We start from the raw sequence: 13,386 nt of genomic DNA on the forward strand, positions 1-13,386 counted from the left end.
TAATTAGAAAAGCAGAAAGTCTTTGCAGGGTAAGAACTTTTTTAACCCAAACTTCATTACTGTGGAACTAGTAGAAACCTTTCAAAAAGCCTGAAGGAAGTAATTCTGCTGGATCTGGCTGGATCTCAGGGTGCAACTGTGCTGCTCTAAAGCACCACACTTTAACAGAAGAGTTTGGAATATGTATCTGTTTTCAGCAGTGAGACCCATGAGCAGCTGTCTGCCACTGAGTCCGGTGCAGAGTTACTGGCAGTTTGGGAGGGGGATTCACTTGCAGTTCTTCCTGCTGGCAGTGTAAGTAGGACGTTTTTTCTGGTTTATCCTACACATTTCCAGACTCAGCAAACCGGAAAAAAAAACTCAGAACACTTGAAACAGTCCACAATTACAACATCACCACTGGTGATAGTAAAATGGAAGGAAATTCTTCAAACTGAAGCAAGATGGTTATCAAAGAATTGAGATTCTTTTAAGTAGTGGAGGATGTGACTCATATTTGTCAGGTCAAGCCCTCACTACTGTTTTTAATTTGGCAAATTTAAGAAAGTCTGGAATCAGCATTTCCATCTTACCAACTCTGCTTAAATAGTCTGAGAATCAACACAAAAATACCACAACTAATTGCATAGTCACCACCCACCCCTGTTTCACAGTCAACCAGCAACAAACAACTCCCTTACAGAAAAAGAGGAAGATCACAGTTTTTAAAAATGAAATTGCAAATCCTTGTAGGTCATGAGAGACTGTCACTGTTTCCTGTAAACTTGCATGACTGTCAGCCCTGCAAACAGTGGACATCAGTCTTGTCTTTCTGAATAACTTCTACATCCAGTAAGCATGGTGCTTTAGAACACTCACAATCACTTAACTTTCTGAAGAACAGATCCCCTACTGGTAGATAAAACCTTAAGATACACAGGAGCAAAAAGAAATCCTCAGATGAACACATGAACTTGTCAAGTAAAAATAATTGAACAGGACCTTACTTGAATTTCGGCTGTTTTGGAATGCCATGTAGTTGACATATTTGCTGAGGCTATAGAATTCCACAAAATAATGAGTAACACTTCATAGTCTACTAATCTGAATTATAGCATCTGTGCAAGAGGAGCTTTCTTGAAAAAAACACAACCACAAATCTTTAGATAGAGGGGGAAAAAAAAAAAAAAGACATACTTTGTGTTTCATAAGAAATAGCATTACAATGCAGATGACTCAGGATTGTGTCCTGCTCTCTCCCAGGTCCCAGTGACTGTCAGTTTCATCTCCCTTACATCAGCCACTACAATGTAATAAATTCTCCCATCTGCAGCTCAGTTGGAAGCTATTTTACCAGATCAAATCTGTACCGGATCTGCAGCTGCATGTGTGCTGATTGAACACCCGATGTATTAAATACAGGTTGGTCAGAGCAACCACCAATCAGCAAAGATAAACACTCCTCATCCTTGCCTTTCCTTGTCCCATCTGGAAGATAGAGAGTTTCTTCACTAGTTGATGAATTACCATAGTCTTATCTCTCAATTTGACCTCTCAACTTCATGACTTACGGGCACTTACTCACTTTGAGACCGCTACACTTTTTATCATGTCAACAAGATGAATCAACAGGTTCAAAAGTTACAAAGCATTTGATAAAGATAGTATTTGTACTAAGAAGTCTTTAGGGGAAAACAATCACTTTGAGAAGTAAGGTTATTTTATCCTAGGAGGTACAATAACCCCAGAAAGGCCAGCCTGTAACAGGAAGAAGCCAAATAACTGGTATCACTGTGACAGGACTCCTGGGAATGGCTCAAAGCTTTGCTGGGGCAGGTTTAGAAAGCATTTCTTTACCAGTTTCCATTACAGTCAGTCACTGGGAGAGGTTTGCTGTAGAGGTGGTCAATACCCCAAGCCTGTTGCTGTTAAAGAGGCATTTGGACAATACCCTTCAAAATGTGCTTTAACTTTTGGTCAGACCTGAAGCGGTCAAGCAGTTGGATGGGATGATTGTTGAGGTCCCTTCCAGCAGAATATTCATCTGTTCTCAACATAAGATGGACCTACCTTAAACACTCAAAGTACAACAGTTAATTTTCTTAATGGACTTGTCTGTTTTATGGTTTAACAAACTAGTTTCCCAACAATACAAAGGCTTTAAGTTACACCCCCCCCTTTTTTTTAAGTTATGAAGAAAATGCTTGTTGACAGTCATGAGTAGCGAGGACAAGTCCCTAACTATGCTATGCCTTGCCACTCTATTCTCTTCATTTTTTGAGGAATTTACCTTATGGTTAATGGTGAAGAATGACATACGGTCACTCATTACTGCCAATGCCCAAGTTAAAACACATTTCAAAATAATATTTTGAAACTTGCTTTCTTTACATTAAGAACTGAATCAGTATGGTTCTTCTGCCGCAGCTGCTTTGTGGCCTCTTCCATAGATCTGAAAGAATAAAACGTCTCACAACAGTGATGAATTTTCAGTTTTCAGATCTGTGTCTTCAGATCTGCCTTCTGCTCTACATCCAGTACCTATGTTCCTACCATCGCTGGCACAAAAATCACTGTAAGGATTGTTATAAGGATTCTGAGCTCACATGTTGCATTTCAAATGTCAGATCTTAGTCTAGGTACATAAAAAAGCAGTGCAGCAAAGTAAAAGATATATAATTTTAAATAGATACGCCAGTATCTTCTGGAGGGATGCTAGCTCAGAAAACATGTTTCTCGGTCTTACAAGCCAAGTGAAGCCCCATGCGGCCATGCATATCTTTGTTAATATTGCCACCTACAGGAAACTAAAAAGACAGCATGGTCTGTGGTAACTACATTGCTTAAGCAAACTCCAGGAAACTGTAAAAGTGGGACAAAATAATAAAACCACACACGTTATTGTCCAGCTTTTGCCTCAGAAAAAAATTTATTGACAGTATCTGGACCAACAGTTGTGGTGCTCCTGTATTTTTACAGCGGCCTTGTCTCTGCTCCCAAACCCACCATGGCCTCCAGCCCTCTTCCCAGTTCCCAGGAACTGAGATGGCAAAGGGGAGAGGGGAAGGGTGCTGAAGAAAGGGAAAGACTTCGAGAAGAACCTGATTTACTTTCTTGACCTGCTTGGTTTTAATCCAATTAAAGGCAGAAAATACAATTGACTTGAACTGTTCACAAATTGGAGGCCCTGTGGTTTTGCACTATTACTGCCTAACCACAATGATTTCAATGAGCACCGGTAACTCACCCTCTATTTGAAAAAGAAGTAGTGAGTGGAACAAGCAATTAAGAATGTAAGCAAACAAACTACAGGCACAAGTAACTGGAGCAGGGATATGCTCGACTTCTACCAAGTTTCATTTCAGAACAATCATTAAACATCTATATATATTTTGAATGCTGTGTGTCTTTAAATTGGGAGAAAGGTAATGTCACAGAGTAGCATACCTGACAGACAAACAAGACAAATACTACAAGAGAGTATTGCCACATAAATTTAGAAAAAATAACTATCAAACATTATCTGGTAACTTGTTTCCAGTAGCCATCTGTGAAAGCATTCAACTGACTTTACTTTCATATAGACTAGAAAACTTCATGCAGGATGTTTTTTAACTTAGAGAAGGTACTGCTGCTTCTTTTTCAGTCTCCTTATACTGAACTATCCCTCATGTAATTCGCATAGTACATCAATTATTTTGAAGGAGTTTTGCTACTGGACAGCTGTTATGGCCAATTCATCTCCATCTGTCCTTGTCTGTGGACTACATAAAATAAATAAACATAACACCAGAAAACTTAAAAGTTACCAGATATTCCAAGCTTCAAGCATCTGAAACAGTATTTGACAGGTAGAAAATAAAAGTGGTTTCCTAAACTCCCAAACAACAACCCCAAATAGAAGATCCTGGGCAACAACCACGAATAGGACGATACAGTATTCTGTATTATACAAGACACAAAAGGAAGCTTTATTTTCAAATTTTGAAACTTTACAATGTATCTTACTGACTTCTTTACAACAGAATGTGGAGGAAAACAACACTTTTGGAAAAAGCATATAAAAATTACAGTTTCTTGAAACTAACATGTCAGCTTTATTAGTACATTTGAAAGTTGTGAAAGATTATTTGCAAAGGAAGTTTACAGAGCCCTAACTTTACTGGTTTACATTTTTTTGTGACAAAGCCCCTCCAGAATGAAAACAATCAATTCACTAGCATAGATAAGTGGTTTTCTAAGGCAACCAGTTTTCAGAAATCTAGTCTGCATAAGAATTTTTATCAAAAGCTGCATATTTCTTCTGGAAGAGTGATTTTCCAACCCATTCCATCCCATTTGCTTATGTTCTTCCACTTTTCAAAATGGATGCTAGCTTCAGACTTGCAGGTTGTGTGTGAAGACAGATTTATTGTTACATAGATACAAGGCAACTACATGCATTCCAGTTCCAAGAAAAGCATGCAGTTGTGTTCAGCTTCATTGATTTATTTCTTGCTTTTATTTTTCACTTCAAGGTTGCAGCAACTAATGTGTCCACCCACATTTGTTCCGAGTACAACTACGTGATGTAACAATTACCTCAGACGTGAGCTCATTTCTTTTTCTTCCCTTTACCTTTCTTGCCTCCTTCTCCTTGCTGAAGGCTTTGGTCACTACCTCCCATCTTCTGGGTTCTTGTTTTCAGTTTGGGAATAGTTTCTGCAGCATACAGCATCACTGATTTACCTAAAAATACAGAGGAGATCAATGCATGTCTACTATGTTAAAAATGTTACAAACATTTTAAATAATTATCAAAGTTAGAGACTTTTAATAGCAAGCTGTACAATTTGTAATAGTATAACTGATCAAACAGACCAGTAACACAACAAGGCAAAGTCTTTGTTTTATTAGCAGGCTATTCTACTCATGTAGCATAATAAATATGCCCTGGTATTTTACTCACGTGTTGGAAACTGAGGTAAACATGGGTTTCCATCATCTTGTTTGAGCTGGATTCGTACTCTGCCTCTGTACTGCACATCTCTATTCCACTCTCTAGGATACATCTTATTTTTCTGTCATACAAAAGAAGAAAATTATTACAATTACTGGAATGATTTTCTGCAAAGTTTGTCAGTCGACTGATCTATGTCATAGAAGCACAGAATTCTGAACAGGTATCCAACAGTGTCATCCACCATTCAGCCACTGCAGTAGCATCCAAAGCTGTGGTGTTAACTTTCTCAGCCTCACTACTGGGAACAGCTGCCTCTACTGAACAATTCAGCAAGTAACCTGGCCCAGGGAATGCTCTACTTCCCCACCAGTCTGAACTGCAGTGACTGCAGAGGTTTTCGTTTCAACTCCACAACTTCTGGACCCCTACAGCTATTAAGTCATAGGTCACAGTTGAATGCCCACTGCTTTTACACACTCATTTTTGTTGGAATGTTAAGATTTCTTCCTGGTATTGGCTACTTCACAGTCTGATGTATGCTATTGGGAAAACATTCAACTTCTGAAAAGCTAGGTGATTTTGTACTAGTTTTTGGATACCAATCTGTGCCAGTTTTAGCTGGAACTTAGTTAATTTTCTTCATACTAGCTAGTACGAGGCTATGTTCTGAATTTATGCTGACAATAATTTTGATGAAACATTGATATTATCCTTGTTTCCAAGCAGTATTTCTATTAATCCAAGGTCATTCAGTTTCTCATACTGCCCCTGTCCTTCCAGCTGCTTCTCTACAGAAGCTGGGAGGATACCTGACCCAAACTGGCCACAGGCATATTCCATACCATAGAGCATCATGCTCTGTATATAAACTGGGGGGAAATGGCCAGGAGGGGAAATCACTCCTCAGGGATTGTCTGGCCATCGATCAGTGTGTGCTGAGCTATTACACTGTCCAGCACTTGTCTTCCTTGGGTTTTATTTTTTCCTTTGTTATTTGTCTTTTCATAGTATTAGCAATGTTTCATTTAATAAAATTTTACTTTTTTTTTTTTTTTTTTTTTTTCCTGATTCTCCTCCCCATGCTCCTGAGGGCAGGAGTGAGCAAGAGCTGTGTGGTACTCACTTTCAAGTTGGGATTAAACCATAATAGTCTTTCTCATAGATAAGGACCTAAATTCTTCATAGAAAATTCAACAGTATTTTAAATTAATTACTTAGTAAACCAATTTCAACAAGCTACCTCTCTAGAAGTCCAGACTCATTCTCAATGGAAAAAAGTTACTAACTTAAACTCTTAAACTATTTAGAGAGCAAGCAAACACTGAAGTAAAAGTTAACATCCCCTGGCTAAAACATTACTTGAAAAGGTTCAAGCATAAGAATGTAATTCCTGTAGGACACTCCTCCCAAAAGACAATCCCCTTTCATTAAAAATACGCCTGTTTAAAAGTTTAATTTGCAGAGATGCAGCTTGCAAAATTAGCTTTTACTCTGACATACTGTCAAGCACCTAGGGTAGTTTTCGCAGAAGAGTTAATCTTCTTTAATGCACTGTCTCAAGGGTGTGGGTTATTCCTGCCTTGCATTCAGTTTTCCAACATTTACTTCATCATTATGGTCTGTTATTACTCATGGCAAACAAGTATCTTGGCTGACTACAAAAACTTCTGCTTTATAATTTATCCTACCTGTGAGAAAAGATACACTGAAAGATCGAGACACACAACAAGTTTGTGGGGGGTTTTTGGTGGTGTTCTTTTTGCTGGAATTAAATTACCTCTAATAGGACATTGAATCCAACTGCTGCACATACATCTTGGATTTCCGTGGATGTGGGATTTTCAACAGCCTGTTGAAACAATGTGTTATGGTTAATTATTTTTCAACTATGAACTCCCTATATAATAGCTAGCACCTTTCTACTCTATTTACTGCAAAAAGCAGACAGGAAAAGAAGGTAGCTTCAAATAATGACAAATCTACACTAGAAGTTATCTGTGAGTGGTCCTATGGTCTAGAAAACATATAAAAAAAAGAAAGCATTGGTTAGACATCACTAAAACAGGAAACAGAGGAGGCAGTTAATTAGGACAGGGAAGCAGGTAAAAGAATTGCTTAGGCAAAGTAACTGAAATAAGATGTGTTTACAAAAAACTCCAAAAGCCATGAATCAGCAACAGTAAACTTTTAGAAAGGACTGAAGGAGTAAAGAGTAGTAAACTTCTAGGCACAGGGCAGCAGATCCCTCACTCAGATCTTTTGATTGAAGATCTGCATGCACAAGATTTTATTTTTACCAAATATTAGGAAAAAAACCCAAAACAAAGCAGTGAGAAAGCACATGTTGCTTATATTATAAAAACCCCAAAATTATTTCTGGACAGATTGAAAGCAACAGCTTCCAAGTTTGTGTGCCACATCGTCCTGGTCTGGGCCACAATAGAGCCAATTTTCTTTCTTGTAATTTTGCTTTCAGCTGCATCTCTGCTAAATAGCTGCGCTTGCTGAAATTACCAGCAAGCTTCTCAGTGTCTGCTTCTAGGACTGACAATGCTCCATGTTTATAGTTACTGCTTGAGACTGGTATGCAGAACCAAGGCCACTGCTCGGCTCTGAGGAACATCTTGCACTCCAGAAAAAGAAAGGGAGTAAAGGGGTCACACCTGCAGCCCTCCTTTAGGGAGGAGTGAAGCATCCAGGTGACCAGAACTGACCATACAGAGTGCTTCATCCCACACACGTCATACTGGGTATAAATATGAGGGATCAGGAAGGTTCAGATCTTCTTTGCCCGTGGCTGGCATCCTGGGAAGATCCTGTCCGTTCATCTGCCTTTGATACCAACCCACGGACTCCTGAATCCCTGTGTTCCTGCCTCCACCTCCTGACTGCTGCTGACTCCAGGAGCCCAGCCTGGGACTATCCCAGGGCTGCCCTGCAACCTCAGTGGTGATGTGAGTACTACTGGGGGGACGGGAGGAGGAATGTGGTATTGCTTCTGTGTTTTTTTCCTTTTTCAATCAGCGCAGTTTCATTAAATCTGTATAATTTAGTTTTCAAGCCGCAAGTCTCTCTCCCTTATTCTCTCTGCTTTCTCTATCAAGGAGGGGGATAATAGAGAGCATCTGTCATTTGTTTAATTCCCAGCCCAGCATTAAATCATGACACATGTGCATTGGAAGCTCTATCTTTGACAGCAGCAAAGAGGACAGGACATGGAATAAAGGCACACATTGTCAGTCACCAAAAAACAATCCTTGGCTACCGATTTTTTTCTGCATTGCTTTCAAATCTGGCAAACCACTTATGTAAGATGCTGAATGCATTCAGTTCTGAATGCACCCTCACTATTTCTCCTGCTTGCTGAAGATGCTGTTCACATGGAAGCAGACACTTAAGCTTAGTGCTCCTCTAACAAATTCATATGCTCACTCTAGGTTATTTTCTAGCACACTTTAATTTCCAGTTATTCAGCTACTTGCCATGAGGGGCAGAAAGATCAGCAGCTGTGAGATTTGTTTCTGAACTCTCTACACATTACTGCATAGCAAAAGAAAACACATTTCCCTGCCACCCACAAAATTACTTTGTCTATAGGTATCCTTCTTCCTTCTGCTATTGTCTTCTTGTTATTCAAATATGCTGGATAAATGCAGATGAATCTAAAAACAGAAAATAGTGAGTTTAAGTTGGCAATATCAACTTAACTGTTTCTCCAATATTTTCCTGGCAAATCAACAAACAAATATTAGAACAACAAAGCTTAGAACAACCACTTGTTTTTCCTAGACTAATTAGTAACATGGTGCAAAACTCCATTTTCAGTTGTCCAGGACACTAAATGATCATTTGGCTGATATATCTAATGCATGACACCATTTTGGGGGACACCTTGTGTACAAAGGATGATGCTATATATCTTGAGAAAAGTAGATGGCTAGAAGAGAATGTTTTGAGCCATTTCTTAATCCCCCAAGAAGAAACATATACATTTCTCTGAAACGACTTACAGCTTTCCTAAAAGCTTGTAGTGCACTAATTGCTGGCTAAGTTCTTGACAGAATCAAGAATCCAAGAATCTTTTGGCTACAGATTTGCTATTTTTGTTTCTATTCAAACACAGAACCACCCTGATTTGTGAAATTATGAAGTCTTTGAAAAGCTGTGCTTAGAAACTTATTTAAGATTTTTCAGTTTATTTAAATCTGTCAAGCACAAACAGGGTACAAGAATCCAAGAACCTCAATTAGAAAAAAAAAAACAAAACAACAAAACAAACTACTTGTGGCCTACAAAAGAAGGTGAAGAATACCTAAATTTGAGTAAGTAGCTATGACTGCGTAAGACAGGGATGCAGAAAGTGAGCAAATCATCCGGAGCAGACTAATGCTCAGTCCAGGTGGTGACTGACATGGGTCACTGATCCTTACCACCCCCCAGGGAACATTTCTTGCTCTAAAACCAGCCTCAGTCATGTCAAGCCTTACTACCCCTAACCTCCTAAATAATCTGATGCTTTCCCCTATCAGCCGCAGTCTGCTCTGCGAGGCAACTCCCGCGCAGTGCCAGAGTTCTGGACAGGGAAATTTCACTCTTGTTACCGGCGTTCACATCCATCAACATACTTCAAGGCCCACCACCATCGCGCCTCCTCTGAGCTTTATCTGACACGGTACGTTCAAAGAATGAAAGGAGAGCACAGCTTCAAGCAGCCCAGCGTCGGGAACTGCCAAATCCCCGCCTCCCACTTCAACACGCGCACTGGGATAACCTTCCCGTGTAACCCGGGCCCACGCACACGTCCGCTGCCGGCAACCACGGAGGCTGCGTGCTGCCTGCAGCCCTGACTGACCGCTTCCTCTGGCCACCCCCCAAGTCACCGACACACCACTGCTGGGCAGAAAGTCAACGTCCCAGCTACCTTAAACCCTCCGTGCGACCACGTTATATGGCGTGTTACTTGCAAAAGTTATTACAGCTGCAGGCCCGGCCCGCCCTTCCGCCGTCCCGAATCGGCACGTCCCTTCACCACCCGGCCCCGGGAGCTACGACAACCGCCCCCTCGCTGCCGGCCGCGCCGCATTCCAGTGAAGGGTGCCGGCAGCCTCCGAGGCCTCAGCCCTCGGGGGGCACAGCCTATGTTACCTCTCCTTGTCGGCCGGCGACGCGGCAGTGGTAGCAGCCGCCATACTGACTGCAGCCACGGAGAACCTACCGCCACCCCCCCCACACCTTTCCCGTGCACGGGAAGTCCCGCCCCCTGGTCCCCTGGAATCCCATTGGTCGGCGGGGCTGTCTGTAAAGGGCGCCGCCCTGTAGGGAGAGGCGACGTGTGGGACGAGGGGCGGCGGGTGGTCTTCATGGCGCGAACGCCGTCGAGGCATGGGGAGTCAGAGCGGCAGCCGGGAGTGGGGCGGCCCGGCCCGGCCCGGGAAAGGAGTGGGGCGGTTTCCGGGACTGTAAGGGCCGCCAACTCTTCGTTCGATATTGGAAACGCTATGCGGGAATGATCTGGTACTGAGCAGTGAGTGTACAAGGCGCTGCTAGGGGCATAGGCCGTACCGCCTGACTGGGCGAGCACAGTGGCGGGCGGCTGCTGTGTCTCATAAATCACCAGTGACCAGCGAATCAGGCTGTGTGCTGGCGGGTGCTGATCCTGGCGGTGCTGTGGGTAGTATTTGAAGAGAAAACAGTAGGAGGCCTGGCAGGTCCATCCAGCTGTGCCCGCCGCGTGTGTGAACCATGTCGTCTTACTGGCTGCAGGACGGAGCATCAGTGATACCCTCTCTGACAGGTCACAAGCACTAATGAAAGGTGAGGGTGGTAGTGTCAACAAGCACAGTTGGAGGTTAGTAACAAGCTGTATACCCCCGGTGTCAGTGCGGGGTCCAGTGCTGTTCAGCATTAATTATATGGATGATACGGCAGAGCGTATACTCTCAGTATGTTTGCTGATGACACCAAACTCTGAGGAGAAGCGGATAACACCAGACAGTCGTGCTACCATCCAGAAAGACCATGACAGGCAGCATAAATGAGCCAAAAGGAACCTACGAAGTACAGCAAAGTCCCTCATCTGGGGAGGAGCAACCCGGATCAGGCTAGGCGTCACTCAGCTGGAAAGTAGCTTGGCAGAAAAGCCTCTGGAGGTCTTCATAGACACCGAGTTTAGCCAGCAATATGCTCTCCTGACAAAGAAGGCAAATCCTGTCCTGGGCTGCATTAGGAGGAACGTTTCTAGCAAGTCAGGGAAGGTGATTTTTTTCTTTGCTCAGCACTGGTGAGGCCACACCTTGGTGGTGTCGAGTCCAGCGCTCCTTGGTACAAGAGGGGCATGGACATGCTGGATAGAGTCCCACAAAGGGCGACTAAAATTATGATGATACTGGAGCAACTTTCCTAGGAGGAGACTGAGAAAGCTGGGACTGTTCAGTCTGAAGAAGAGAAGGTTCAGGGGAATCTCATTACTGTATATTAATAACTGTAGAGAGGACGCAAAGAAAGAGCCGGGCTCTTTTCAGTGGTGCCCATTGGGAGCAAGCTGAAACACAGGAGATTCTCTCTGAATGTCAGGAAACACTTTTCCACCGTGAAGGTGACTGAGCACTGGCACAGCCTTCCCAGAGAGGTGGTGGAGTCTGTTCTTGGTGATACTCAAAAGCTATCTGGATGTGGTCCTGGGCACCCGGCTGTAGGTGACTCTGCTTGAACAGGTTGGACCAGATGACTTCCAGAGGTCTCTTCCAATCTCAACTGTTTGGTCACTGAAATTCACAGGGCACCTTTTGTGCATTGCCACACTCTGCAGTCAAACTTCATGCAGCAGCTATGTGCCAGGACAAAGGACTTAAGGTCTTATTTATTCAATATTTATCCATGTTCTTGGTTTTTATTTTTTTTTCTTCTCCACCAAAGCATTCATCTCCTTGTCATGGAATACTGAAGGGGAGAGTGCTGAGACCCACTGCAACACAGTGCTTTTCCCAAGGAAGAGCTGCATGTGCAGCTCATTATAACTTGGAATAGTTAAGATGAGTGCTTGGACTTTATTTTTTTTTTCCCTTTACAACAGACTGTTGCCATCTCATTAACTGTACAAGTGCTTTTCTTATAAATCTCCATTGTGTACACACATTCATGTGTCTATTAAATGACTTTCCTCTGAGAACCCCACCAACCTAAAAAGTGTTAGAGCTGCCATTCCCTTGACAGTCCTTGTCCTGTTGTCCAGCTTGCCAGTGCTTCAATCTGCTTATCAGCCAGAGTGGCTGAATCTTGAAATGCTACCAGTTGTCACCAGCATTCAGCAAGGCAGATTTAGGTTGTAGGAAAGGGAGGGAAGGGGGCAGGTCAGCAGCCTTTGTAGCCTTGGCCTCCAGGTATTTAACTTTCATGCCCCCTGCGTGGCAATGGGACCCCACAGTGGTGGGGTTGTGCTTCCCAAGTACGAGGCTGTGGCCCTCATCTGTGTGACTGGAGATAAGAATGCCTTAAAGCTAACGAAGACTTCAAGAACAATTCACACAATTTAATCCTCCATGACTACACACGTTGTAAACTGTGGGCAGAATAGATTTCATTATGTTTGTTGGGGTCTCTGTGTGGGCAGACCGTATGCAGAGCACACTTATCATTGGACCATATGATCCTTCTGGGATGCACAGATTTGAACCCAGTGAAAGGATGCATACATAAATCTCCCTCTGAAGGACAGTGATCCAGCAGAGTTTAAATTTAAGAACAATCTAATGCTCTTAGGAAAAATGCAAAGGAATATTTATTTGGTATTATCACAGCTTCATATACAAATTAATAAAAGATAGGCTAACCTTAAGGAACAAATATTAAAATTTGCTTCTTCACACTGATTTTTCCCATTAGATTTTATTTTCTGTTCTGTTTTTATTTTCTCAGGTGCTTTGTAATTTCTGGCACTTCATGGGCTACCATTGGATATCCCCTTGAGAAACACTGCTCTGACACATTAAAGGCATTCAACACAGCTTGTGAGCACCACAGTGCCATTGTTGCCTATTAAGATTGCTCTAAATCCATCCACTTAATCCAGGACACTGAGAAAGATTTTGTGTATTTTTTTGAAGCTTGTATAATCTGACAATTGCATGTTATTTTTTTTGCTTAAGATTGATGCAGCTTTGTAATACCAGTGTATTAGACAATGGGTTTGTTTCTAAAACAATATTCTGTAACAGAATAAAAGATACACAGCCTGTATCAGTATTTGTGCCAATGACAAAAAATTCTGCATCCTTTTCTGATGGAAAAATAATTTTTAAATTGCTGGAGATGGAGGCTGTGGAGTTACAGGTTGGTTCATATGGCATACGTGACTGACCACAACAAGGGGAAATGGGGAAACCCGCAGAAGCTGAGATTACATACCAATCTAGTTTATTGGTGCTAGACCTCACAGTATCTTCAAACTAGCATACATAAAATGAAGC

At 42.2% G+C, this 13,386-nt stretch overlaps 1 protein-coding gene and 1 long non-coding RNA gene across 2 annotated transcripts; both read right to left on the minus strand.

The window, feature by feature from the left end:
• Positions 1-2,325: 2,325 nt before the first annotated feature.
• Positions 2,326-2,781, minus strand: LOC139789956 (uncharacterized). Its single transcript, XR_011723312.1, has 2 exons — positions 2,521-2,781; positions 2,326-2,431 (listed from the first exon to the last, which is right to left on the minus strand). It is a non-coding gene; the product is annotated as an uncharacterized lncRNA (long non-coding RNA).
• A 1,138-nt stretch (positions 2,782-3,919) lies between these two features.
• On the minus strand, positions 3,920-10,154 carry SRP19 (signal recognition particle 19). Its single transcript, XM_071731194.1, has 5 exons — positions 10,067-10,154; positions 8,508-8,583; positions 6,699-6,770; positions 4,928-5,039; positions 3,920-4,707 (listed from the first exon to the last, which is right to left on the minus strand). Exons 1-5 carry the CDS (start codon positions 10,108-10,110, stop codon positions 4,574-4,576), a joined length of 438 nt encoding a protein of 145 aa, XP_071587295.1. The 5' UTR covers positions 10,111-10,154; the 3' UTR covers positions 3,920-4,573.
• Between the last annotated feature and the right edge of the window lie 3,232 nt (positions 10,155-13,386).

The sequence above is a fragment of the Heliangelus exortis genome, chromosome Z (genome assembly GCF_036169615.1).
Source record: "Heliangelus exortis chromosome Z, bHelExo1.hap1, whole genome shotgun sequence".
NCBI lineage: Eukaryota > Metazoa > Chordata > Aves > Apodiformes > Trochilidae > Heliangelus > Heliangelus exortis.